Genomic DNA, 27,784 nt, shown 5'->3' on the forward strand with positions numbered 1-27,784 from the left:
ATTCCCTTGGAGACTTGAAAGTCTTTATTTATATTTATGTTTTTATTACATTAAAATGCAACATTTAAAAACAGCAACATTTAAAAAAAAAAAATCACCTCTAAACAAAAGATAATAGGTCAGAAAGAAAATAGACCCCCCCAAAAAGTGCTCGGCCTTCGCCAAATCCATGTGATAGGCCTATCTGGAATCCATGAAATAAATACTGTGCAGTTTTGGAAACGTCATTAGAAAAAATGTTTGGATTTGTTTTTGGCAAAAAGAGAGAGAGAGAGAGAGAGAGAAAGAGAGAGAGAGAGAGATAGATAATGACAGCTGGATCTTGATCACAGGGTCTGTCACTCCTCCTCCTCTCTTGTGTGTTCACTAATGCGTTTATTTTCACTTCTCTGAGTGTTGCGCTGTTTTGCTTGACTTGATCAGATCTGAACAAGTAGCCTGACTTAAGCCAGCTTCGCGAGCTGCTTTAAACCAGATGTTTTGCGGTAACACGCAGTAGTTCCGTGCGTAACCGCATCCACACAGCCTTCATACCTTCTACCGACGCGGATGTCCAGCTTCAAGGTGAGGATATGTACCAGGGCATAATGACAAGCAACCACGGACCCTCTTCATACGAGGCCGGATTTCTTCATAACGGCTCGGCGGGCACCTCTCCGGTTTATGTCCCCACCACCCGGGTCGTCACACCCATGATTCCTGCGCTTCCTTACCTTCAGGCGCCCGGTGCGTCGCAGCAGAGCAGCCCGGCGTCGAGCCACTCTGCGTGGGCACAGCCGGGGGCAGACTCGGTGCCCTCATACAACCACTCCCCGGTGTCTCCGCGCTTCACTTTCTCCACCAGCCCGCCTCTGTCCTCCGGGGTGGCCACGGCCCGGGAGACGGCAGTTTCTTACACAAGTCCGCTGAACATCTCCGCTAACGGTAGGGATCACTACAGCGCTCGCGGTCTGAGCGGGTCGTATCACAGCCCTTATTCGGCCTACATGAGCCCTAACGTGGGCGGAACGTGGCCGGCGTCCCCCTTTGACAGTCCGGTTCTCCACGGTCTCCAAACTGGCGCTCCTCCTGGGACAACAAGACACCCCAACATAGGTGAGGAAATAAAATACACCTTTACACAAATACAGTGTTTCAGTATTTTAAGAAGGAAAAACGCACAAATGAAATGGATTACAAAAGGGAGAACACAATTATTTTTTTAATTTAGAGATTAAAAGTTGGAATTAATAAGAGTTAATCGGCGAAACTAAAAAATATAAAAACGTGCATTAATTATTAATGGTCAATATCAATTTTGGCTCCATTTTGTTACTTTTACGCGGTTGTAAAGAGGCAGATTGTGATTTTAAAGAAAGGGTAACTGAATTTTAAAACATTAACACCATGAACAAGAATATATGTTTTTACTCATATTTACACATTTAACGTACAATTTCTGATAGTTTATAAAGATATAAAATTATATAGACTTCGGGAAAATCTTCTAAAAGTTCACGTTTTTACATTTATGCTGATCACAAATGAACATTTTCACACAACCTAAATTGAGATGCATTTGAGTGCAAATCCACACAGTTTTATATCTATAATAATTCAACAAAATTAATAATACGTTTTATAAGCCGTTTTAAATGTGTGGCACACATCTCTAAATCCCTATATATATCTATACCTAACTATATATGTATGTATGTATGTATGTATGTATGTATGTATGTATGTATGTATCTATCTATCTATCTATCTATCTATACACACACACACACACACACACATATATATATATATATATATGAACACTCATCAGGCTCAATCCAAACACCCAAAGTTAGACTTACAATAGTTAAACGTAAACAACATACAGGAAACATGCTATCTATTAGTTATGAATGAATCTGAGCAATATTATTGGTAAGATTGAAATTAGTATTTAACACAAGTGGAGTTGATAACACCATTTGCGGTTTATGAGCTGTGTTTGACTGTGGCCTTTTGGATCAGGACAGATTTTACTTGCTGGGAATCTCATCCATGCGTCACATATCATCAATCATTTATTAAAGAAGTCTTTCACGATTCTTATATATATATATATATATATATATATATATATATCTATCTATATATATATATATATATATATATATATATATATATATATATATATATATACATACATATATATATAATTTAATTATTATTTAAAAAGACATGTTAGAAGTCACTTTAAGGTGAACAGATTAATCTAATATCTGACCTTTATGTACTGGATGTGATTTTGGCCTGTAGCTGCAGCCTGCAGTGTACTCTGAACCATGGATGACGGAGATTTCACAACACATTCATTTTGCTTAGGCTGTCAGATTTTGTGTGGCTCACGTTTTGCATAGTCTGCATCACCAATAAGCACTGTGTTTGTTTAAACTGTCTTCCCCCCCTACATCTAAAGTTTCTGAACTTATGCAGAACGATGGTGGGCAACATCTTTTAATTCAAACGTGCACAACTGGCCACTTTTCCAGTTCAGTATCCTCAGAAGTAACCAGTCGTTATCGTTCATTCTTCACCACATCAGTTATTATTCACAGCTGATTAACAGCTCATTACTTCCTCATTTCTAAATATCATGTACAGTTTCCATCTGCCACATCCCCCCTCCCCACCCCCCGACCCTCAACAGTTTCATGGAGAAAAAAAAAGCATCTCTCAAATTATCTCTAAAAAAGAGAGATAACAGCATTGATCCAAACGGAGCTCTTCATCTTATTACAATCACACTCGTCACAAAGACCCCTGTGTTCACTCTGATTTGGTTTACAAGCGTAACAGTAACACCTCACTGTTGTGCAATCTCAATAAATTCAATCAAGTCTCTGTGTTTAATTAAGAGGCTTTCAGCCGGGTGCCGAAAGCACATTGTTCTGGGGAAAGGGAAACTCCCTCATTTGTTCCGTAAAGATGGAAAAGAGGAAATAAAATCTAATCAGAATTCATTCATTAATCAACGCACAGAAATGCTCAGTGACATTTAGCTTGAATGGATGTGAGGGCACTAAACTAAAATCAGTTTTGATCTTCAAATGGAACAACTAAATTCACTTTAGTTTTGTCTTTTGAGCAAAGCTATCATGGTCGTGTTAAAATTGCAAACCATAAATATATTGATTGTAGAAAACAACAATATTGGCATTTATTAAGTGTGGGATACAATGCATGGATGTATTTATGCTTAAATTGAACAATCCTTTGCTCAAGTTTAATTAGATTGAGGGGGGGGGGGGGATAACTTTTCAACTAAAGGACAGCATAATTCATCGATATTTCAGATTCTAATATCTATGTTATGACTCTGATAAATTCCTGGAAGTCATGAAAGCAGTTTAGGTGGAATTTGTATGAACAACATGGAAAAAAATACAAAAATTCTATTAAAGTAAAATCTAACAAAGTACCCCTAAAATCAGGTTAAATTGTAATAATTAATATGCGTTAATAAAATATTAATATAATAAAATGTATTTTACTAGGTAAAGCAAGAACAGCAAGGTAAAAAAAAGAACAAATTGAAGGCTTAAATAAGGTATCAAAAATAAACCCTGAAAGAGGTGATATTTTAATACAAATATTTTATTATTATGCATTCAGGCATGTTTAGTCTTTTCATTCTTTCACTCATGGGGCCAATTAAACAGTGTTCAGAATCAGAATCAGAATCAGAATCAGAATCAGAATACTTTATTGATCCCTGGGGGAAATTATTTGGGAAATTATTATTGTTGTTGGATAATGTGTAACAATGTGTCCTATTTCGCATGCTGGCCCCCCTTTTTTACATTAAAAAAAAATCTTTTTAAAAAAACTTTAAAATCAGAATTTAAATCAGAAAACTTGAGTGGAATACTTAGTACAGTATGTACCCTAAAATTTTGCCATTGCTGAAAATTGAACTGTTAATTTACAGCAGTACATTATTATAATTATTATTGTTTCTTATAGTAGCTAATCACGCTGTGTTGGCCAGCATGTTGAGTTAAATCACTTTTCTTAATTGAAGTTTCATTGAAATTTCAGAAAGATTTATGACTTAAATGATAATCTGATTAATTAATCTGGTTATGTTTCCCAAAATGCAAAAGTGTAAAATCCCAAGAAAATACTCAGAAAATACTCATTCTATTAAAGTTAAATCTTTTAATGTTAAAAATAAGTTTACAGATACAATCATTATCTTGCTGACTTTAGCCTTTTCCTTGTAACAGCTGACACCATGTACACTCTGTATTTCTATTTCCACTCCTGGCCTCCTAAAGCATTTGTGTCTGGGTTTTTTAACCGCACTATGATAAACGCTGACATATAAACAGTGGGCATGAAAACTTCCATTTAGATATTTCTTTTGTGTATTGTCTCATGTTGCTGCGTTGTGTTGGCTACAATTGCTGCCTCGCTCAAGGTTAGCTCGCCCTGTCGTGTCTGTTTGGCTCTCAGCCTTGAGGAGGCCTGCATGTGTGCAACTGCCTGTCCGCTTGCACAGCGCGGCGAGGGAGGAACACATGTGGGCCAGATTTACGCTATCTGAAGAAGAGCAATTATGCACAGCGAAGTGTGTGTGATTAAAACACATTAGGATTTGAACGGGACGTCCACAGTTAATACGTTGCTGTTTTCTGCTGTTTATCAAGGTGCTCTCAGACCTGACACGTATTTTAGATTACAGCTCGTGCTGGTGGTGGCATTGCTGAAATATGAAGAAGGACTAGTAGTGTTCTCACCTCTATTCCAAAGATTGATGTCTCCTATCCCAAATAGTTAAGAGGTTCTTGGGAGACACTTTGTTATGTGCCAGATGAGAGAGTGAAGATTACATTTATCACATTTATCAGATGTCCCGCTAAGTGAAAAAGAAAAAGAGAAAGAGGTATGATAGACATTTCAGTAGGACTGAGCTCTATTCCATCTTTATTTCCAGCCACCCTTTATCTCATGGGGGTGGGGGTCGGGGGGTTGCGAGCTAAGGAAGGACTCCAGGTTGCGGTTGTGTGGGCCCCTGAGTGGATCCAGCCTGCACCTCCTGCTGGTGCATGAATGCCACTGTACTGCTTGATCACTGTCAGGGTCTGAATGTACAGGAAAGCAATGGATTATTATTATTATTTTTTTTTTTATCAGCCAAAAAAAAAAAAAAAAAAAAAAAAAAAAAAGGAAAGCAATGGATTTATATTTGCGGTATCAGAGCGGCTGGAGGTTAATTTCTCTAAGAAGTATTGTAGCATAACTGTTCCAGTAATATTTGAGTGTTACTTCAGATCATATTTTGTATTTTACTTACAAAAGGTTAGAAATGACCAGTGGCCCCATCTCAAGAAAAAGAACTTTTTGGCTTATATTTGTCATCTCTTATCAGATTTGTTTGATGACTTCGCTGAGGGCCGAGAGTGCGTGAACTGCGGAGCGATGTCAACCCCCCTCTGGAGGCGAGACGGTACCGGTCACTACCTGTGTAACGCCTGCGGGCTGTACCATAAGATGAACGGCATCAACAGACCTCTTATCAAACCCCAGAGACGGCTGGTTGGTCACCCACGATTTCATCTTCTCCTTTAGCAAGTCCTGTAAAACAGATGCTTTCATCTCTTTGCTAAATGTCACTCCACTGACGACCGACATGTTTTATCTGTGGCAGTCTGCCTCGAGGAGGGTGGGCCTGTCCTGCACCAACTGTCACACCACCACCACCACCCTGTGGCGACGAAACGCAGAGGGAGAGCCGGTCTGCAACGCCTGTGGGCTCTACATGAAACTCCATGGGGTAAGAGAGAGAACAATGGGAGAACTCTTGCACTCTTCTTCTTTCGGGTGCTCCCTTTAGGGGTCGCATCCATCTCAACCTATCCCTGTATCTTCTTCTGTCACACTTCTTCCGTGGTCTTCCTGGCAGCTCCACTATCCCTCCTCTACACATGTCCAAACCATCTCAGCCTTGCCTCTCTAACTTTGTCTTAAACTTGCACATATGATGGTTTGCAAAATAAAAATTAATGCAGAACATCTAAATGAAAAGACATTAAGAAACTGCATCAAGTCAGTGATCAACTTTTCCTTAAAAACTGTTTTCCAGCCTTTTTGATTGTTTAATGTATATTAATACAACCTGCGTTTTCTTTAAGGTTCTTTCTTTGTCTTTGTGTCTCGACAGGTCCCTCGACCTTTGGCTATGAAGAAAGAGGGGATCCAGACCCGCAAACGCAAACCTAAGAACCTCAATAAATCCCAAACTGGTGGGCTTCAAAAACACACTTGATTATATTTGTGTTTCTATTTAAGAGCAAGCAGGAGCAGAGCCGTAAATGTCGTTTCTCCCCTGTGTTCTACATTAGAGTGATAATTTTCTGCTGTCACCTGTTGTCCTTTGTACTTTCAAACCGAAGAAATAAACGTTTTTAGATTTATCAGTGCAAATGTGATACAGGTTTACGTATCAAGGATGGATCACATGTGTACAACACCTGTAACCTCACCTGTGCTGTACCCTGCAGGGACACCAGGCAATGAGGGGGCTCCGATTACACCCAGCAGCACTCCCCGCGCCTCCACCACCTCCACCACTACCACCACTGCAGAGGAGACTCGCCAGATAAAGACGGAGCCAGAAAATCACAGCTTGTACACACATCACAGCTCACATGCACAGGTGAGACACCTCAATGGCGAAATCTCGAAGGACATTAAGAAATTTACGATAAACTCAGATTTTTGGTAGACATTAGTGTAAAAATCAATGCCTCCCTAACCACGTGTCACTCAGAGGTAGTGGGAAGTGAACAGAAAGATGGCAAAAATTCCACTTCTCATCACCTTCTCCATTATCTCTCCAGATTTCTGCTTTGCCAGCCTACATGGCAACTCAAGGAGGCCCCATTCCCCTGAAGATGTCCCCTGGGGGGCACAACGGGTCCTCTGGCTCCAAAGCTGAACCCTGGAACAGCCTAATCCTGGCTTAGAAAAAACCTACAACCCAACATCTCAAAAACCTACCTAACCACAGAATACCTATTAAAGTCTCCTGACAGACTCTGGGTTCAGACCATCTGTTTCCTGCACGCTGTGCAGCGTTGTCAGTGCAGGAACAGAAATCTGGGAGCTACTACAGAAGAAACGAGGCCTTACAGTGCTGCACACACTGTGTGTGAACTCAGAGCAAACAAGGACTTGAATGGACTTTGTTATAGAAATCTGAAAGAAGAGCAGTGACTAGATTCACTCAGTAACACGACAGAAAACTTTTCGTCACCCTCCTCAACTGATAAATACTGTAACATAATACATGACAATAATAGTTACGGTATAGTCATTTTTTTTAAATTAACTTTTTTTTTTTTTTTGCATATGATTGTGGATATTTTGCCAAAAAGGAAAAACATTAAAATACACAAAAAATGTTTAAAAAGAAAATCACAATTTTTAAACTTAATGTAAAAAGTTGCACCACCAGGTTTACAGAAAGTGTATTTAAAGGCCAGCTCAGATACATGTATATAAAAGAACCAGAAATATAGTAGAGTTGATCACTTTCCACTGGTTGTATCAAGGCAATTCAACAATAGACTTTCCACACATTTTTCTTCATGGTGCTTAAAGCTTTGATTTTTTTTTTTTTTAACTGTGTGGGATAAAATCTTCCCTTGGATTCATCCAAAGAAACTGGCACACTGTTTAGGGGAAAGTACAGTGCCTTTTAGGGTTTGCAGGTTTAATTAAACGAGTACTTTTTTGTAGTTCAGTTGTAATGTAATAAGATTGCAGCAGACGCAAACTATTAAGTGTTTCTATGCAGGTTAAATTCAGCAAACTGAAACAATGAGCGATCTGTTATACTCTTTTCAAACTGCAATAGAAGGTAAAGCAAATATAAAACAGGTTATATAGAGTGTCCCAGGGATCCACGGCAGTGGGCCATCCTGCACAACAGTATGTTTTGTCATTGGCAGATCGGTATTTCTGCTGACAAGAATCTGCAGTTAAAAGGCAACTGTGTAATTAGCCCATCTAACCTTTGAATGACTATTCCCCCCTAAACTTACTTTATGGGATCCACCACTCCCCAGTGCCAGTTATCCGATCGCTACACGATCTACTACTCAGTGCAATAATAACAGCTCCTTATCACTTTCTTCCATTCAAAGTATGAAAAATACACGTCAGTATTGGCATCTCTTACAACACATGATAAACTACCTGCGCAGGAAGAGTGCACGTGATGATTGTGATGTGGAGGCCACATAGCTCCCCCTGCTGACAGATGCACAGGCATGCAACCACTGGACTTTAATTAAAAGGTTTAGCGCCAAACCACATCATTATCATCACCGTCATCATCGGATTACCATCTACTATATAAGGACTGACCAATAAGCTGTATAAAGGATTAACTGTACAGTATGTTAGCATTACTTCAATTTGCTTTCTAAAAGCATGGAGGCAACCATTGTAAATGTAGGATATTGCTACTGCTTCTATGTAAAAACTCCACTCCATTATGATCTGTGACATATTGTAGACAAAGACACTAATAAAGACACAGCATTTTGACATAATGCAAACAGTATGCAAAGGTGGTGGAATTCATTCTGTTTCTAATGACAGTGTCTTACAATAACTTCATCTTCTTCTCAAAAGCACGTGGAGCCTTTGAGTCCTCTTAATTTCCCAATTTGTAAAAATTGCTCTGTGATGTTCACGGTGTTTTTGGTAAAAAGCTGAAGGGCACAGTGGTTAAAGTCCTCAGTCAACTTTTCTCTGATGACCTCTGCACACTTGTCCTGTACCAAGTCCCTCCAACACTGCTGAAACGCAAGTCTCATTATATCCTCGAGGCCAGCATCACACGCTTGTGAGCTAAATGTGTAACCAAGTGCAAAAACACGCCCTCTTTCTAAATATTCCTGGAGACTTTCGGTACTCATCGAAAGCAGAACTTCTGCAGAGTCGATCAGTGCCTTCACCCTCTGCGTCAGGATTTTTTTTCTTCTCATGCGCTGGTTTGCTTTCAAATATAGAACGCATGCTTTTAAAATAAGTCTTCCTGTCCTGCTTCTGCATGGTGGCTGCAAAGTGGATGTTTTCTTGTTGAGGCCCCAGCAAGCGCTTAAGAAGAGAAAACACAGTTTCACACAAAAGATTAAGATCGGTGCTCATTTCAGCTGCTTTAACATAACTCTCATAGTCCACAGTTTGATTTAGGCACTCCACCTGTTTGTAGTTAACACCCTGAAACAGATTTTCTCTGGTTCCTCTAAAGCCCAAGCACTTCATATGGCCAATATGAGTCTTCACTCCAAGTGCATTCCACCTCTCCAGAGCCTTATGAACCAAGTTCAGCATGCACGGGTTGGCATATCTTGCCAAACTTGGGCTGTTCACAGTGAAGATGTAGCCCTTTATGTCTTCAGAGAAACTCTCTGACTCCAGAAGTTCCTGGGTTTGGCTGATAACGAGGTCCTCACTATGTTCTCTATAGTTAGGATAATAAGGCCCGTACATGATAATCTCCTCCTGTCTTTCAATCACTGCCCAAGAATGCTGTTTGTCGTCTTCACAGCATTCATCAGTGATGTCGTGGTGAAACTAAAAAATTACTGTTCACTGAGTCATTGAGGAAAAAATGATTTGTGGCTTGATTAAATTTTAGATACTCCAAAACTTTCATCCCAGATTGCTGTGCGTTAGCCCAGGATGATGTCAGCTCCAAGAGGAGATTGGTCCTTCTAGTTGCACAGGCTTCACGTGTCCAGGGGTGACCACAGCTTGTCCTGTGATGCAAATATATCCATTATTAATGAATTTCACACAAAAGCCGGACAATGAGCACGGTGGCACGGTGGTTAGTACTGTTGCCGCACAGCAAGAAGGTCCTGAGTTCAATTCCACCATCAGGCCGGGGTCTTTCTGTGTGGAGTTTGCATGTTCTCCCCGTGTTTGCGTGGGTTCCCTCCGGGTACTCCGGCTTCCTCCCACCGTCCAAAGACATGCAGCTTGTGAGAATAGGTTAATTGGATAATCCAAATTGTCACTAGGTGTGAATGTGCGAATGAATGTGAGTGCGAATGGTTGTCTGTCCCTGTGTGTTAGCCCTGCGACAGACTGGCGACCTGTCCAGGGTGTACCCCGCCTCTCGCCCTATGACAGCTGGGATAGGCTCCAGCGACCCCCGCGACCCTGAAAAGGATAAGCGGAAGCGAATGGATGGATGGATGGAGCCGGACAATGACGATGTTAAACCTCGGTTCTTTTAAGGACATCTGTAGTTTTATGGGAACTGTGTCTGGTACTGATGAAGAGCTAAAACTTGTTGGACACTTGCTGTGTGAATGGCAAAGAAAAGTGATTTAAGTGACCTGGTTCAGGGACATGAGATGGTTGTTGATGCCAAAAGAGCTCAGCCGAATATTTCAGAAACTGCTGCTGGGATTTTCCCACACAAAAATCTCCAATGTTTACAGTGAACAGTCAGAAAAAGAGAAAATAGTTGTGTGAAAAAGTCTTGTTGATGTCAGAGGTCAGAGGAGAACAGCCAGACTGCGCTGAGTTGATAGGAAGGCAACAGTAAATCATATAAGTGATTGCTACAACCAGCATATGCAGAAGTGCATCCTTGAATGCACAGCACCTTGAAACAGATGGGCTTCATCAGCAGCAGAAGACCACACCAGGTTCCACTCCTGTCAGCTAAGAACAAGAAACCGAGTCCACATTTCACACCTGCTCACCGAAACTGCACAACAGAAGATTTGAAACATGTTGCCTGGTTTGCGGACTCTCCGTTTCTGCTGCAACATTCAGATAGTAGGATAAGAATTCCGGACTACACGGACGCATGGATCACTCGCACCTTGTATCAATGGTTCAGGGTGGTGCTGATGGTGCGGGCAAATATTTTACTGACACAGTTTGGGCCCCTTTGTACCAATTTAGCAACATTTAAAAGCCACAGACTGCCTGAATTTTGTTGTTGACCATTACCATCCCTTTAAGCCCACAGTGTACTGATCTTGTGATGGCTGCTTGCAGCAGGATAACACACTGGATACGTTTTTATCAAACTGTACCAGCTATAGCTGATATTGTTGGATGAACCGACCTGTATTATGTGGTCACATTTCTTCTTTTTTATATATAGATTTAGTAGTTAACTAAACAGACACTACTTGACTCAATAACTCTTCATTTCCCGCAGGTAACATATTATTGAACTACTTGTGTGACTACATTTGGTTCACTATTGCCTAAAACAAAACAAATACACACAACAATTTGTGATCGTCTTGTTACAACACCTGGAAACTATTTCACATTGGAAAATCCATCCAGTCTTCTCACCTCAGCCAAACTTATAACCCTTCTTTGCCAGGCTCTGTCTTAATTTAGGATCTCCAGACAGAAAAAGCCTCATAACCTGATCTGTTGCACTACATTTTTTCAGCCAGGCTGTCATTTGTCAGTACGTAGCTCCTCCTTCCAGTAATACTCAGGCCTTTGTGGCTATGACCTAAACATTGCTGAAGAGCTGCTTCTTTTATTAAACATCAGCCCTCAGGAGTCTTTCCTCATAAAAGGACAGAGTTATTTATGAAGTCTGCTCCCATCTATGATATATTTCAGTTAAAACAGCTGTGTGGTGCTTTTCACTGTGTAATTTTAAACAACGCTGACATATTTTGTATTTGTATTTTTAATCTGTCTTCTAGGTGTTTTCCTTCCTGTGGTTTCAGTTGACGGAGGTAAGCGAGTAGAGGCAACTTGTCTTGGCAACTTGATTTTTTTTAGAACTAATTTGCATATGTGCTCTTTTATGTGTGGTGCTTTTCTAACTGTGTTTCAGAAGACATTTTTTAAAATATTCAATCAATCAGTCAATCAATTAATTTATTTATAAGCACTTTCAAAAACAACACAGGTTGACCAAAGTGCTGGACATAGTAAAAAAGGAAAAAGTAGATCAAACACACATAAAGAACAAAACAAAACTCTGTCAAAATTAAAAGCTACAGAGTAAAAATGTGTTTTCAAACGGGTTTTAAAAATGTCAAGTGTTGGAGAGACCCTAATTTCAAGAGGCAGACTGTTCCAAAGTTTGGATGCAGCAATCGCAAAGGCCTGGTCTCCTCTGTTTTTTAGCCTGCTTCTAGGGACAACTAGAAGCAACTTATCAGCTGACATGAGTTCTATTAGGAGTATTTTTAGTTAACAGATCATAGAGGTATGACGGAGCTAATCCATTTAGAGATTCAAAAAACAAGCAATAAAATCTTAAAATCAATTCTACAACGTATTGGAAGCCAGTGTAAATGAGCCAAGACTGGGGAAATATGCTCATGTTGAGCGCCTGTCAAGATTATTCATTTAATTTTGGGGGGATTTTTTCTTTCTTTTTTTGCTGATAGATTTTGGCCTTCACTCTTAGTACTCAGCTATCAGGCCGCTCATACAACTTGTTAGTTTTAAAGCTTCCGAGTTTAATGGAAGAAAGTATTTTTTGCAAAATCCAAAGCTTAAAAAAAATCGAGGAAGAGAGTAAGTAAAGTAAAAAGTCCTTTCCTGGTTCTGTCTTAGATCATCAAGGTCAGTAAACTCATATGGTGCATGTTGCCACAGCCAGAGGTGCCAGACTGCAGCGTTCTCATTCAAGAAATCTGTGTATCTTCATTTGAGACGTAACGTTTAAGATCTGACACATTTCAAACTGTCAAAGGAAACTTTATTGTCATCCCAGTTGTATATAAGTATACAGAGAGATGAAATTGTGAAGCTTAGGGTCCACAGCTTAAACATACACATTATGCAAGTAGAACAAGACAAGAACAGTGCAAGTATGACATACAAAAACTCAAATTACAGGTAACTTGGTAATATGGCTACAAAAGCTGTTTGTCTTGTTGTATATTTTTCACATTAAATTGAATTCCTCTCACACTGACTGCATATCTTGTCTTGTAATAGATGTAATGAATTGATTGTCATCTTAAGAAATTTTAAGAAAGCAAGAGAAACTATGGCTCCAGTCCATATATAGGCCCCAGTGTTCACCCATACAGGTGACATCTCCCTTAGAAAGTGTTAAACCTACTTACTTTGTGTCACACTCCAGCAGTTTTCCAGTTTTGCAAAGAGGAAGTAACCATGAACATCAGCGGTTGCTGCATCTCTTTACACTCTGGAACACAGCAGAGGTAGGGCAGGTGGGATTAATATTGGTAATAACATTCAGACATTTTTGGCTTGCCTGGAGATTTCGCTCCTCCGTACATGGTACATTTTGGATAAGTCGGTATTTAGTCGAGTCTACAATTAGCTCAGCTGACACCTTTCTACATAATTCTGGTCATGTAGGGGATTTAATTCATACCGCCTGAATTATCCTGTCATAGACAAAGAGACTCTGGCCCTTGTGTGAGCAGTGCAACATTGAGATGTTTGTGTGTTCTCTTGTGGTCTACACAGCGCACAGCCCTCTAATTTTTCTTCTGCTCATTGAGTTCCCCAAACTGCAGACTGATGTGTCGATTTCTCACCTTCCTCTGCATGGTCCAGCATCGCATTAGTGTTTTCAGTCAAATCACTTCAAACTATTTTCCGATATTTATAAAACCCCTCCGAGGGTGCCAGGTGCTAGCAGTGAAACTGGCCTTCCAGCGTGGAGGGTTTAGATCTAATATAGAGTAAACTTTAAAAGTGTTCATACACAGATATCAAATGTAAAGGATTTATTTGAAACTTTGCACAATATAATTACTGAAAATAATAACAGCAATAGGTTTTTGTCCTAATAATTATAAACATTTAATGATACAGAGGAAATCAGTTAAAGGTTAAGTGTGGGACTGACAGACAAGCTTGTCTGAGCCTTAGTTTTCAAAGCATGTAAAATGTGCAAGTGCAACATTGAAAACTTGGAATACACCAGTTACAGCTCACACTGATGCAGAGGGACGCACTAACATATAAGCATGTGTTACAGAGTGAACCGGGTATTTTAAAGCATCAGGAAACAACTTCTCACACATACACAAACAAGCTAAGTGAGGTTAGATGGTGTTGTTGTGGACACTGACTAATACCTGTTAATACCGTCTAGCCACATGATTTTTTTGGGAGGAGGGGGCATGATTCTCTTTGGTTTCATTTTGGCTTAAAATAAATTTTGGTTAGCCCGAAGGCCAGTCGGCAGCTGGCTGTAAATATGCACAACAATATATATTATATACATACATTGTATATGTCTAGTTTGTAGACAAAGGCTATAAATGAGGGGAAAATGTAAAAATATTAAATTTAAAAAGGAGCAGAGAAACACTTGGCTGTGTGCTCACCGTGTTTTGACTTTGGCCATTAGGTGTCCTCTATTGAACTGTTGATGATCTACTTGGCAATGAATCGGTTCAGATTATCACGGATTTTGCGGCCTTCCTTAGCTGCAAATGAGCAAATGACCTTACAAGCACGTCGTTTAATTGACAGGGAAATATATTTTCAACACGTATGCAATGTCGGATTTTGATTTTTTTTTTTTATCATAGGACAGCTTCCTTGTCCAATTTTTGTATTCGCAGTAGTTTCAGTATGCTCCAACTTCACAGTGGTGGGATGCATCACGAGCAATGATGAGTCTGACTGCAGGATGGGGGTAAAGCGATTGATGCTTTGATGCATGGGATAACAATCTCTGCATCAGTGTCAAGAAAACAGAAGGAGATGATTGTGGATTTCAGGAGGGATGGAAACTCCCAACCAACCTGCACATTGGATGAGCAGCTGTGAGAATGATCTCCAGCTTTAGAAGTACCCGAGAACCTTAACTGGAGCTACAACACTTCCTTCCTGGTTAAAAAGACTCACCAGTGCCTTTGTTTTTATAACATACAAGGTGCTGCTGTGTATAAACAGTCAACAGGTATCAGACCTGGCCGGGATTACCACGATTTCATTGAGCAGACAGTTTCTTTCTTGATTAACTAACGGACCAATCAGCAGCTGGGCTCCACTGACAGCCCAGGGCGGGGCGGGGCATCACACCAGTCACTCTGGCCGCTCATTGGACGTTAACCTCTAAGCCCATGACTCGCCAGCCAATCAGACGCTCCGTTGATCTGACGAGGCTCCCGGCCGCAAACCGTGTCCTCGCTCATGTTTGTGGTGCTGCCGCATCTCAGAGACACGAATATCTGATGGGGCTACATCTTGTCAGTCTGCCAGAGTAACCGCTGAACACCTGAAGCAACATGGACATCCTGAAGTCGCTGGGTCACCCGGAGGAGATATTCAACCTGTTTAAATTTAAGATGGGTGGATGCAGAGCCGTCATGCCAAAGTTGGATTATGTGAGTAAAATCTACTCGAAAACGCAGTCTGAGCTCATATTTATAGATTCGTTTGAATACTAACACATCAGCCACACGCAGAGAAAGGATGTTGCGCGGATTAAAAAGCAGATAGCCGTTCCTCTTTTCAGAGCATCATCACAGTGAGTCTGCGCAGAGGAAAAAAAACAAACCAAAACAAAAAGCACATAGCCATATCTGGCACTTTACACCTCAAACCTAACTGAGCAACACGGTCCTTAGTTTTGCTCCAAACGATCCGGGTGAAAACAGAGACAGCTAATTGGACTTTGTCAAATTAGATCTGCGCTCACACAGTCTACTCACACAGGCAGAGATGACCATTGACTTGGGATTTACCTTACATAATGAGCTTGGAGGGCGCACCGGTGGGGAGAGATGCTGTGCGCGTGTTTGACGGATAATCCCACTGTTTTAACGCCAATGTGACCCAGAGGCAGGACCCGGAGAGCCTGCAGACTGCACCATGCCAACGAGGCTTCGTGCTCGGATTGGCAGCATTACTTAAACAAAACACACACACAGTAAAAATATTCTTCATTTAAGATTTGGATTAAAGCACCCGAGGAACAAACCTGCACAGGATGTCAAACGTTAGAGCTCAAGTCTGTCATCTGATTGTATTAAAAGCCAAATTGTTGTGCAAAAGCAACACAAGTGCAGTAATGTCTGAGCACAATCGATGTAAACATTAAAAAGAGAAATAAAGGTTATAATGAGTTGTCCGTTTGTTTTAGTATACGTCTCATATATTTGTTTTAAAAATCTTTTTCCTGGAGTATCACAGACTTGCAGGTCACGAATTTTCCCGTCCTTCACGCTGTCTCCCACCAGATGTCAGCAAAATACAGTTTTCATGAGTTCTGCTTTTTTCAGGGGGAGGGGTGTTCAAACTTGCTAAGGTTTGTTTTTCTATTGCAATGAAGGCTTTATATTGCACAAAGTCGCAGTCGACACCCCACAGCTGACTGTTTGCTTATCGCGCACAGCCAACATTATCTAGCTGCATGCGTGCATGGAGATACAACTAAATAGCAGCCAATGCGTGCTTTCTTTAAAAAGAAAACACTGCTCACCTTTAGCGAAAAAAGGCTTTAGTGCAGCAAAAACCCCAAATCGGACCCCCCCCCATTTTTAGCATGCGGGAAGTAGGTTATGAAAGTGAACTTCAGCTGGCGTTGTTTTGGGGGCAGGGGTGGGAGGAGTGTGCCTGCTCATAACAGCAGATCTACAAACGCTGCGCACTGGCCACGCTCAGCCACGGTTCAAGGTTAAAGTGCTTAAAGATCCGCGGGGCGCTTATTTAACTCCACGCAGCGTCGTCCACACAGCGTTGTTCACCTCTCTTGTCCTCTACATGGACTTCATGTTTCACGCTTCCTCAACAGGCGTGGCGTCAACATGGATAGTGTGGTTTCATAGCTGCAGAGTCGTTCTCGCTGTCGGTTTTTCGTATGGCCGGAGCTTGCTGCAAGTGTCCGCTGTCTCTGTCCGTGTTCAAGCGCTCTCTCTCGGTGGCTCCGCGTGGCTGCGGCTCCGCTCCACGCTCTCTCCTGCACGGGTGGAGGCTCGGGGAGAGGGGCCTGCAAGAGGCCGCCCGACCCTCCAGCGCCCTCAGACCTGCAGGCTTCTACCGACAAACAGCTTTTCTCTGTCTCTCCTGTCAGGAGTCCATGACTGAGAGTCTGCGGACCTGCTACCTGTACCTGAACCAAACCAGTCGCAGCTTTGCAGCTGTGATTCAGGCGCTGGACGGTGAGTTGAGGTGAGTAAAACTTTACTGGAGCTGGCTCCAGGTGAGGACACGTGTGTGCGTGCACACGGTTTGTTTTCTTTAGAGCAAAACAAAGGGTCTTGGCCGAAACACTCCCCCTTTAAAAAAAAAAAAAAATCCCTCAACTTATCTCATAAGTTTCTATTTTTTGTCGACTTTTGACATTTTTTTTTAGTATTATTAATTCCGTTTAGTGTTTATTTCCAGAATGTCTTACTTTAGTTGGGATTCGTTTCAGTGCCAGTTTTAGTCTTTAACTATAGTTGTATGGAGGGCATATGCTCGAGGCAACATTTAGGATGAGTATTACAAAAATAATAGAAACGCTGAGAGCAGTTGACCCACAGTACAGCACCAAAGCGTCATCAGGCAAGTTATGATGACAAACTTTATAAACAAGTACTCAAACTAAAGATATACATTCAAAAAGTACATGTTAGGTTTTTGTATGACAGACTTTTTTTGTCCTGGCTGTGTGATGTTGTTACCAGCATCATGTGAAGCAAAATACCATGGCGGGTAAAGGAATCACAAATTAATCTAACATGCATATCTTTGGTCTGTGAGAGGGACCTGGACCAGGACCTTCCCAATTCATTATTTGGGATGAAATATCCCTGTAATCTAAGACAGACTGACAGGCATTCATTCCTTTTATGAACCCTAGTTTAATTCTTTCATTTTGAGCCAGATATTAAACACGAATCTTAAATAAAATTTTGATATCAAACTACATTTCTATGTACTTGAAAGACTCTCCATAAATAAAATGGGTGTTAATTAACGTTTCCATTGCAGGCTTTTCAGGGTTGCAGAGGTGAAGGCTGCCATGTACCTTTTCTTTTTCTGCATTTAAAGTTTATTGTTGAGTAGTATTAATAGGAATATAAAAAATATCTTTGATGCAGCCATGCAGGAGTTTTTCACATATAGACACTTGACATACCTGCTACCTTTATCATTGTGTAAATCCTCCTTGTGTCTATGATCCAGACATGCAGTTTGCATTTTCTACCTGGTTCTGCGTGCACTGGACACAGTGGAGGATGACATGACCATTCCTCTGGACAAGAAGGTTCCCATGCTCAATGACTTCCACACCTTCCTGTACCAGGATGAGTGGTGCTTCATGGAGAGCCAGGAGAAAGATCGTCAGGTCCTGGAAAACTTCCCAACGGTCAGTGGGTTGTCAAGGGTTATTTACCAAGTTTGGGCAAATTAAGGCAGTGACTAATTGGTAACTATAACCTTTGTCCTCTAAAACCAGATATCGCTGGAATTCAGAAACCTCGCTCAGGAATACAGAGACGTCATCTCGGATATCTGCCACCGTATGGGAGTGGGAATGGCTGAATTCCTGGAGAAGAAAGTGGGATCTATGAAGGAGTGGGACCAGGTAAATGTTATGCTTCTGTTAGTAGTTCTAGCACCATAATGACTACATAAATGACTGCTTTGAGTTGGGGGGGGACATAAAGAGTAAGTTCTAAAATTACTGGAGTAACGACCCAAAAGAATTATTACATTGCAAAATAAAAGCCTTTTATTTTGAATAAAATGTCATCACTCTGATTAAAAACTGAATGGCTGTTATCAGAGGTTTGTAAGCTACAAACTAGCTGTTGACTCACTGGTACAGCTCAGGAGCAGATAGTAAGCTTACAATTTTATTGAATTAGCTACAGTAGCGTTCAGATTTGCAGCTCCTTACTTCTTAAATCAGCTGCAGAATCAACCAGAACTTAAGGAAGGTGATTTTAAATGTTTCCTTTAATTATGGCAGTAGACAATTTTGCTTTGACTAATTTATTCATTATTTATTGAGACAGAGGTTTTATATATTTCTTTTTTATTGCCTGTACTTAATTGCTTTATGGGTGCGTGCGTGCGTGTGCGTGCTACTGTTTTATAAAACTCCTCTGATTGTACTGCTGTCTTTCTTGGCCAGGACACTCCTGTAGAAGAGATTTTTAATCTAAAGAATCTTGTCATGTAGCTATATGATTCAGCTCTGAATATTACATAATATGAATGTTTAATCATAAGCCAGGATTTTGTTTCTCTTAAGTCCTGCACTGTGATTTGTTTTTCTGTTTTTGTGCAGTATTGTCACTATGTTGCCGGTTTAGTCGGCATTGGCCTGTCCCGGCTGTTCTCTGCGTCTCAGCTGGAGGACCCTGAAGTTGGGCAGGACACTGAACTTGCGAACTCCATGGGCCTGTTTCTCCAAAAGACTAACATCATCCGAGACTATCTAGAGGACACACAAGAGGGACGTGCCTTCTGGCCACAAGAGGTAGAAACAAAATCTCTTGTCTAATACCAGTGTGCCTGACCAGGGTCCGGTACTATGAAGCAAGTTTAGAATACCCAAGATATCTTTCACTTATCTGGGTTTGCTTACCCTAATCGGGCCAAGCAGTCGCACGAAGGAGGTTATCAACTCGATACGTCAGCCCAGGGGTTTCTAATCTAGCTGTGACCATGTTCACATGAATGGGGCAATTTTCCAGGAATTATGCTATTTCCTACTGAACTCATTGGTGCAGTCATAAATACTTAGCAATATCTGCCATATTTCAAGCAACTTAAAAAAGTCCAGACGCTTTTCTTTCCAAGCTCCTTAGACTACAATGACCTGGATGACTGAGAACCTTCACAGACACCTGCCATATTCGTAATACAAAATGTGCTTTGTAACATTTGTTTCTATGCAGGAGGGGCTTTATACTGTCTAATGTCTTTTTTTTTTTTTTTTAAATTTTTAAATTTATTTATGCTTAACACTAGTGACGGCTGTGGTCCTATTTGTAGTGTTTTCATGTTGTACAAACGTCTGTTTGTGTTGGCTACAGAAGGCCTTTCTGACATTTCTGAGAATGTGGTGCAAACCTTTACTTGGGCTCTAGGAAAATCTATGTTGCCGGTCAAAGGCTAAGATCACTGTGACACTAGAAAATGTGGTACTATGAAAAAAATCTTGATGCACCTATCATTCTTTTATATTTTGCTTCCAAGGACCCAGACTTTCTTTCCTTTTAAAGTGGTCAGAAGCAAGAGTTCTCCAGGGTTTCTGTAGGTATTTCAGAGTTTGTCTTTGGACATTGGCTGCTTTTTCACTCATTTTGCCTCAGCCCTTGACTGTTGTTGTTATTGTTGTTAAGCCACTTAACACTGACCTATGGAGAGAAAGGAAAAAAAAAAACAACCCCAAAACAAACCCACCTAATTCGTGGGATGTCTGCAAATAACGGTTAACTTGGCAAATAACCCATTTTAAATGGTATCTTTGGGCATTTGGTAACTAGCCTGTTGCAAAAGCACATCATTTGTTCCCATTTATTTAGTTGAGTCTATGCCAGAGTTTAACAGCTTTTTAAATGGTATTTTTGTACCAACAAAGTGATTCTTTAAGAGGTATTAGCTGAAAACTTGGCATATCTTTAGCAGCGTGTCCTTAAAACTGGACAAGTGGAGGGCAGAAGAGGAAGCAGGTCTCCAAAAATTATCTACAGCAGGTGAACGGTATATGAAAGTCATGCCCCCAAGATTTGGGCTGAACTTCAGCCAGCGGTGTTGGAGAAATTGTCTAAATCGATGGTACTTTTCTGCATTCATAATTCCATCAGATTGAAAACCTACCTGCATAGAAAAACGCAGAGAGGACACTATCAGCCATGGATAGTGACCTCTCCAGAGCCAGGAGCTCAACATTATGATAGTAGTGTTGGGTTGTCTTGACAGAAAATGGACCAAATGCGGTCAACGTTCCAAAGAAGAGTTTCAGATGTCCCTCAGGAAGCCTGCAGTTTTACAATAAAAGGACAGTCATGTGGCCATGCTTTCACCCTGGCCTCCAATCTCTAATCAACTTATTCTCGGGTCTGTGGGATAAGTGTTTGTACTAAATTTGAAGAAATTTGCTCAAGGCTTCTTTTTTTCTTTTTTTTAAATGACATCAGAAACAGCAGTATGCGACATTACGTGATGGCAGAGCTTCAGTTCATCCTTTGTCATTTTTTTTTTTTTTTTTTTTTTTAATAAATAGGACAGGGGGAATGAATGAGAGAGAGAGGGGGAGAGAAAGAAAGAAAACCAAAGGGGAGAAGAGACGGTGAGAAGGGGGGGGAAGAGAGACAAAAAAAAAAAAAAAACTCCTGGGTCACCTGTATGGAGAAAAAACAAACAAACAAACAAACAAACAGAGGAGACAGCAAACAACAAAGAGCAACATAATAATAGAGAAAACAAAGCACCATCACAATAAACTAGCTAGTCATAGATATCAGTATTTACTAAGTAATAAACGATATTGTGCAGCACGCAAGATAGACAGCGCACAGTGTGCTTTGAGGCAGCAGCCAAGAAAGCTTTAGTCCGCGTCTGTGAATACCCATGTGTGCATACCTGTGTGGATCAGCATGCTTGCATTCCAAAGGTTTCGCCATGTAATGATCTGCTAGGGAGTGTGGGGGGGCCACAGCCCCGTCCTCCAGGGTGTGAAGCGGGTATGGAGGAGATCAAAACTCCAGACATCCAGAGGCCCCCAGAACACAAGAGACCATGGAAGACCAACAGAGGGGCAGCCGCGCCACTGTCCCAGTAAGAGCTGAGGAGAGTCCCAGATGAGGGCTCGCCCAGCAGCCGCGGAGCAGAAGTCAGGGGGAGTTGCAGTGACGCGCCCGTGAGCTCCGCCGGCCCCCAGCTGCGCCTGAGTGACCGAGCCCTAGGCCGAGAGGCCGGGGGCACCCCACCTCCAAAGGGGCCCGAGCGAGCCCCAGGCCCCGACAAGCGGCCGCCAAGGAGTGAGCCGGTGTGTACCCGGACGCCCACCCCCAGACACAAAGAACCACCAACACACCGACACCTGAGGGAGTCCGCCACCGGCAGGGGAAGTGGTGGTGGGTGGAGATAGGCCTCCAAACCTTGGAGGGCCTGAGGTGTCCCCAGAGAGGTGGCGTCTGATACCCAACCTGACATATAGACACAGACATACAGGCACACACAGACACAAACATCCATTCCCACCCTCATGCTCTCATATGCACTCACTCCACACTCAACCAACGTGGAGACAGACATAAAGAGACGCTGTACACACAATCACACTCCCCAAGCGTACTCTACAAACCGGGTCTAGGTACCCTTGCCCCTGGAGGGGGGAATTGCACCCAGACCCAGGTGGTGTTACCCTTTTCCCTGCGGTGGGGAGAGGCAGACCACCCCGACTCCGCAGCAGCAGGGAGGCCCCACACCCCAGACCGCAGTCGGACGGCCAACTCCTCCTACTAGCCCTCCCGCTCCAGCAGGCCGCAGAGAATGGGGGTGGGAGAAGACTCCAAACCTCCCTCCACCCGCTCATTGTAGTGTTGATGCATATGTGTTCTAAGGTGCAATTAAAACCCAGGAGGGCATGGAGCTACCTGCCAAGGAGCAGCAGGTAAGCGCATAGTCCCTCCTGCTAACCCTCAATGACTAAGTGTATTTAAAATTGAGAGGTGGGCAACGACGTCAGGGGTGAGGTATACACCCTGATGGTGATTTGGACTCCGTGATTGTGCCCACCCCCAAGATCCTATATGTATGTGTAATGAGAGTGTGAATAATGTGAATGTCTAAGTTGTGGGATAAAATTGAGGCAGAGGCAGCCAGAAGGGGACAGGGGGGGGGTAGCCTCCTCTGCACCCTGGTGACATACCCCCACTCCAAGGCCCTGCATGTGTGGGTGGTTGTGGAGGAGCGGGAAGAGGGAGGCAGCTGGAGATGGGGAGGGAAGGAAGGGAGGGGCACCTACCTGCTCAAGGCTTCTAAGAAGTACATAACGAACAGAATCCAGCCAAGGCTGGTGCCAGTACAGATAAATAAAATCCTTGTTACATGCTGTGTGCAGGCTTGGAGCCAGTTTGCAGGCCGTCTTGAGGATTTGGCTCAGCCTGAGAAGCTGGAGTCGGCGCTGTCCTGTCTCAACCTGCTGGTCACTGATGCTCTGCGTCACGTCCCGGATGTTATTGCCTACCTGTCCCGCCTGCGCAACCAGAGCGTCTTTAATTTCTGTGCCATTCCACAGGTATGCGCTGCGTCACAATCTCCTCCAAACCATAACATTTAAACCTGTTCATTTTTTATTTATTTTTCAAGCTCAGAAAACAAACCATTCTGTCCATGTCCTACGGTCTTACTGGAACATGTTTTGATTTGCATTTAAAGTTTGCGAAACATTTTAATATTTTGTTTTAATAATAACTTTTTCTGTAACTGATAAACTATGGAAAATGTTGCGCTTAAATAGAGAGACCAATGAATACTGACTCATGAGAAATGATCAAACACTTCCACTTCACATGTTGTCATTTCTCTCTTGACCAGGTGATGGCAATAGCTACACTGTCAACGTGCTACAACAACCCCATGGTGTTTCAGGGAGTGGTGAAGATCCGAAAGGGGCAGGCAGTCACTCTCATGATGGAAGCCACCAATATGAGTGCTGTGCAGACAATTATCGCCCAGTACAGCCAGGAGGTGGGTTATTTTTATTTATTTATTTTTAAACTCAGTCTCTCTCTACTGCTTCCACCATATTGGTGTACTGAATGTGCTCTCTCTCTCCAGATATTACACAAGGTGTCCCCCACCGACCCGTCTCGGGAAAAGACGCTCCACATCTTGGCTGTAATCCGTGAAAAGTCCGCCCTGTCGCAGTCCAGCCTCCGCTCCAGGACCCACCACCTGTCGCCCATGTACCTTTCTGCTGCTATGGTGCTCGCTGCCCTCAGCTGGCAATATCTTAGCACTACAGCGGCACAGGCCCAAGGCACCAGTGACATGCAGAGACCTTGAACTAATTTAACCCCCTCCTTTCCTGAGCCTCTATACAAAAGAAGCCCCTGTGCCCCCTCTGAAGGTCTGTTTCTAGAGGAATTTACAGATTCACTGTGGCTGTTACAGGATGATGGACACTCTAAAGTATGACTCTGTTAGCAAGCTGGTGTCATTAAATGATTTGATCTGTAGCAGTCCATCCTGTGTCTAGATAAATTATATACACACATTGGTGTGTGTGGGTATATTTGCCATAAATGGTACACTTCCACAGTTCAGGGTGTTGTTTTTTTTTTTTTTTTGTTTTTTTTTAAAAATAGTTTGTTTGAAACATTGTTTGAATTGTAATTATTCATCGTATTTGAATAATTGAAAACAAACGTTCACAGTTTAATCCTGCACATACTAGGATTTTTTTTTTGGGGGGGGGGGTTACCAACAACCACCACCACCACTTGTGATATGAGAAAAGAAAGAAAAACATCAAACCTAGCTCCATATTCCACTTGTGTTTCTCTAGCAGAAACACTAAAAAGTTACATTGGTGCACTCTGCAGCGCTTCCGCTGTATGTTCGACGGCTTCCAATCACAGTTGAACCTTTTCGGTCCTTTTCTGTGTGTTAATCTGTTTCATCGTTATGTTTTTTTTTAAATTAAGGAAAAACAATTATGTGCAATATCAGGGTAGTTTTTATTACAGATGAAAAGGGGAAAATGGATGTATTTTCAGGTCCTTTATAGCATCAGCAAAAGAGGGAAGAAAAAGGCATACTGAGACTGCTAGCTAAGTGTCCTTAACACTGCTTTGGTGCGTTGAAAGGCTAGCACAGAGTAACTTTGTACAGAACCAAAGGAGAGCTAAAAACATTGCTATGTAATGTGACATTTTGATTTGTACATATTTGAAGAAATAAATAACAATTAATCCTGTATTTTGAGTGATTTCATGTTTTGATGCAGAGTTTAAGTGTGTGTGTGTGTGTGTGTGTGTGTGTGAGAAGTTCATACATATTAAACAAAAAATTAAGAATCAGAAGGTTGATGGTTAAATAAAGGAAACAAAGCTGCATCTCGTTATTGACGTATAATAATTGAGCTTGGTCAACCTTTGGAATGGCAGGCTTCTAGTCACATGAGACATGCAGGTGCATTTATTACACAGGCATGTGATCAACAACTGTAGTCTTATAAGAAGGGTAACTGTAAGGTTTGTTGAGTCAGAGAGAAGAAGAACGACGAAAAAGATCTACTAAAACAGCAACCCAGGTAAAAAATTAAGACATTTGGCAAATATGCTGATTTTTTAAATTTTAAATTGGAATAAAAGTATCATTTATCATTAATTGTGGATCTAATTCTTAAAGTCAGTGTTAGATATATTTCAGAAAGAATGTTTCTAATAACCAAGTTCATTGCATTCATACATGACCCAGTTCCTATGTACAGAAATGTATTTGCAACATTACTGCAAAACACATGTTGGTTATAAATAAAGGAAATGGCCTCTTTCCTTATTCCCTTTCCTTGTAACGCTCCACTGAGATGTGCTTTTGTGTGCATGTAAACAGTTTCCTGGTCACCTCCTATGATCACTGATGTCTGTTTTGCAGGATGAGTCCACTGTTCCTCCTCTCTGTAGTGGTGATGGTGTCCACCACTTGGGCACACCCTCACCACTCCCTTCTCTCCTCTGAGATGGTTGATTTTATTAACAAGGCTAACACCACCTGGACGGTGAGACCATGCAATCAGTTTTTATGGATATTTCCACATCTTAGGAAGCTGTTAACAACCCGTAAGCGATGATTTCTCTGCTCCAATTTCCTTTTTATTTGCTCCAGGCCACAAAGAATTTCCAGAATATCGATGCCACCTATGTTAAACAGCTGTGTGGCACCATACTGAATGGACCCAAGCTACCAGAGGTGTAAGTTTATCAGGTGGTTTGGACAGCTGGTCACATGAGATGACATGTGACAGTCAGCAGGTTGAGCTAATCTGCAGTGATTCTGTTTTCTCTCTTGTTTAGGCTTCATAATATTGAAGGCATTAAACTTCCTGACAGCTTTGACGCACGCAAAGAGTGGCCCAACTGTGCCACAATCCAACAGATCAGAGATCAAGGCTCCTGTGGGTCCTGTTGGGTATGACACACCAAGAAATTAAAAATACACCACCACCAAATAGAGGAGATAGGGTGGGACATTAAAAAAAATCATTACCAACTTCCATGTTCTCAGTGTTCCCGGTTTGATTTTTACACAGGCCTTTGGGGCAGCTGAGGCAATATCTGACAGGTTATGTATCCAAAGTGGTGGTAAGATCTCTGTGGAGATCTCCGCTGAAGATCTGCTGGCCTGCTGTGATGAATGCGGCATGGGGTGAGCATTAGTAATGGCTCGTGTATATAAGTAAATGGGCTGTTCATTAATTCTACTCATGAAGTTTTCATGGAAAAGTTTTTTTGGAGAAACCGTGATGGTTTATAATTACAGTCTTCAAAAATCAAATGAAGTAAAACAGCTATAACATAACTCATGGTGCACATTATGTCTTTTTGTGTTTGATGTAGCTGTTATGGTGGCTATCCTTCTGCTGCTTGGGAATTCTGGGCAAAGAAAGGGCTTGTCACAGGAGGCTTGTATGACTCTAAAGTTGGTAAGTCCATTATCCACTTGCTGAATTCAGTTTAAGTAGTTTTGGGGAGGAGCAAAAGACTTGACTTAAATGGACTGACCGTGACTGTTTATTACAGGCTGTCTACCCTACACCATCGCCCCCTGTGAGCATCATGTGAATGGAAGTCGTCCTCCGTGTGGGAGTTCAGAGACTCCTAAGTGTGTGCAGCAGTGCACTGATGGATACTCACTATCATATGAGAAGGACAAACACTTTGGTACAGAGAATTAAAATAAACTCTGCACCCTCCTAGCATTGGTTTACTTTGTCGTTGCAGTCCTTGAAGTTTCCTGTATGTCCCTCTTCAGGTAGACGCACATACGGCGTCCCGTCGGACCTGGATCAGATCATGACGGAGTTGTACAAGAACGGGCCTGTGGAGGCATCTTTCACTGTTTATGAAGATTTTCTGCTGTATAAGAGTGGTGAGGTTTATGTATTTAATTCCAGTAATGTCACTCTATATGAGTAACGTACTTCTTTGTCTCAGTTTAATATTGGGCAACTGTTTGAGAGCAAGCAAGTCGACCACTAATCTGAAAAAACTCCACAGACACTTTAGAACGCCTGTCAGAAAATGGGTATTATTCAAAAGAGGAACAACCTTCTTCTGCTTTAATGAGCTTTTTTTTTTGCTGTAGGTGTGTATCAGCATGTGACAGGGGATATGCTGGGCGGTCACGCCATTAAGATCTTGGGCTGGGGTGATGAGAACGGGACGCCCTATTGGCTGGCTGCAAACTCCTGGAATACTGACTGGGGAGATGAAGGTATGGATGAAAGTGTAAGGCACATAGCCGGTGTCACATACAGGCCTACGTCACACAAAGTGCTGAAGATGAGTGGGAATGCTGGCCTAAAACTGTGTCGTCCTCTGTTGTCTTCTTATTTCAGGTTTCTTCAAAATCAAGCGTGGAAATGACGAGTGTGGTATTGAGTCAGAGGTGGTTACAGGAATCCCGCTTAACTAGATGAAATAATCATCACAGCAGACAATCAAGAAATAAATCGAAGAAAAGACAGACCTCATTCTGGGGCAGATTTTGACAGATTTCATGCAATAAAGAGGGAATAAATTGTTGTGTCTTGGTCTTCATTTGCATTTCTTTACCA

The 27,784-nt window shown here is 41.9% G+C and overlaps 3 protein-coding genes and 1 pseudogene across 4 annotated transcripts; 3 read left to right on the forward strand and 1 right to left on the reverse strand.

The window, feature by feature from the left end:
• Window positions 1-341: 341 nt before the first annotated feature.
• On the forward strand, window positions 342-8,608 carry gata4 (GATA binding protein 4). The gene is made up of 6 exons (XM_085431805.1): window positions 342-1,095; window positions 5,408-5,574; window positions 5,687-5,812; window positions 6,200-6,281; window positions 6,540-6,694; window positions 6,879-8,608. Exons 1-6 carry the CDS (start codon window positions 573-575, stop codon window positions 7,002-7,004), a joined length of 1,179 nt encoding a protein of 392 aa, XP_085287931.1. The 5' UTR covers window positions 342-572; the 3' UTR covers window positions 7,005-8,608.
• A 64-nt stretch (window positions 8,609-8,672) lies between these two features.
• On the reverse strand, window positions 8,673-9,709 carry LOC146691823 (uncharacterized; annotated as a pseudogene).
• A 5,487-nt stretch (window positions 9,710-15,196) lies between these two features.
• Window positions 15,197-24,297, forward strand: fdft1 (farnesyl-diphosphate farnesyltransferase 1). Of its 2 annotated transcripts, XM_085431807.1 has the most exons (8): window positions 15,197-15,377; window positions 17,066-17,163; window positions 18,166-18,349; window positions 18,440-18,568; window positions 19,277-19,468; window positions 23,063-23,239; window positions 23,539-23,691; window positions 23,782-24,297. In XM_085431807.1, exons 1-8 carry the CDS (start codon window positions 15,279-15,281, stop codon window positions 24,007-24,009), a joined length of 1,260 nt encoding a protein of 419 aa, XP_085287933.1. In that variant the 5' UTR covers window positions 15,197-15,278; the 3' UTR covers window positions 24,010-24,297. The 2 variants fall into 2 exon arrangements, with proteins under 2 accessions (XP_085287933.1, XP_085287932.1); XM_085431806.1 differs by lacking the exon at window positions 15,197-15,377 and having other exon boundaries at window positions 16,127-17,163.
• An 837-nt stretch (window positions 24,298-25,134) lies between these two features.
• Window positions 25,135-27,731, forward strand: ctsbb (cathepsin Bb). Its single transcript, XM_085431813.1, has 10 exons — window positions 25,135-25,258; window positions 25,603-25,726; window positions 25,834-25,919; window positions 26,022-26,136; window positions 26,258-26,373; window positions 26,565-26,650; window positions 26,748-26,888; window positions 26,980-27,096; window positions 27,313-27,441; window positions 27,566-27,731. Exons 2-10 carry the CDS (start codon window positions 25,604-25,606, stop codon window positions 27,640-27,642), a joined length of 990 nt encoding a protein of 329 aa, XP_085287939.1. The 5' UTR covers window positions 25,135-25,258; window position 25,603; the 3' UTR covers window positions 27,643-27,731.
• The last annotated feature ends 53 nt before the right edge of the window (window positions 27,732-27,784 follow it).

Source organism: Copadichromis virginalis, linkage group LG15 (genome assembly GCF_057382275.1).
Source record: "Copadichromis virginalis isolate Kocher_CV1m ecotype Utaka linkage group LG15, C_Virginalis_male_GT1.1, whole genome shotgun sequence".
In the NCBI taxonomy this organism is placed as follows: Eukaryota; Metazoa; Chordata; class Actinopteri; order Cichliformes; family Cichlidae; genus Copadichromis; species Copadichromis virginalis.

Bases quoted from the DNA above. Each gene is read 5' to 3' on its own strand.
- gata4 (XM_085431805.1), top strand. From the start codon at position 573: ATGTACCAGGGCATAATGACAAGCAACCACGGACCCTCTTCATACGAG. The intron at 1,096-5,407 runs GTGAGGAAATAA...ATCTCTTATCAG, and splicing joins AACAAGACACCCCAACATAG to ATTTGTTTGATGACTTCGCT. The intron at 6,695-6,878 runs GTGAGACACCTC...TTATCTCTCCAG, and splicing joins ATCACAGCTCACATGCACAG to ATTTCTGCTTTGCCAGCCTA.
- fdft1 (XM_085431806.1), top strand. From the start codon at position 16,853: ATGGCCGGAGCTTGCTGCAAGTGTCCGCTGTCTCTGTCCGTGTTCAAG. The intron at 18,569-19,276 runs GTAAATGTTATG...GTTTTTGTGCAG, and splicing joins CTATGAAGGAGTGGGACCAG to TATTGTCACTATGTTGCCGG. The intron at 23,692-23,781 runs GTGGGTTATTTT...CTCTCTCTCCAG, and splicing joins TCGCCCAGTACAGCCAGGAG to ATATTACACAAGGTGTCCCC.
- ctsbb (XM_085431813.1), top strand. From the start codon at position 25,604: ATGAGTCCACTGTTCCTCCTCTCTGTAGTGGTGATGGTGTCCACCACT. The intron at 26,889-26,979 runs GTACAGAGAATT...GTCCCTCTTCAG, and splicing joins TGAGAAGGACAAACACTTTG to GTAGACGCACATACGGCGTC. The intron at 27,442-27,565 runs GTATGGATGAAA...TTCTTATTTCAG, and splicing joins TACTGACTGGGGAGATGAAG to GTTTCTTCAAAATCAAGCGT.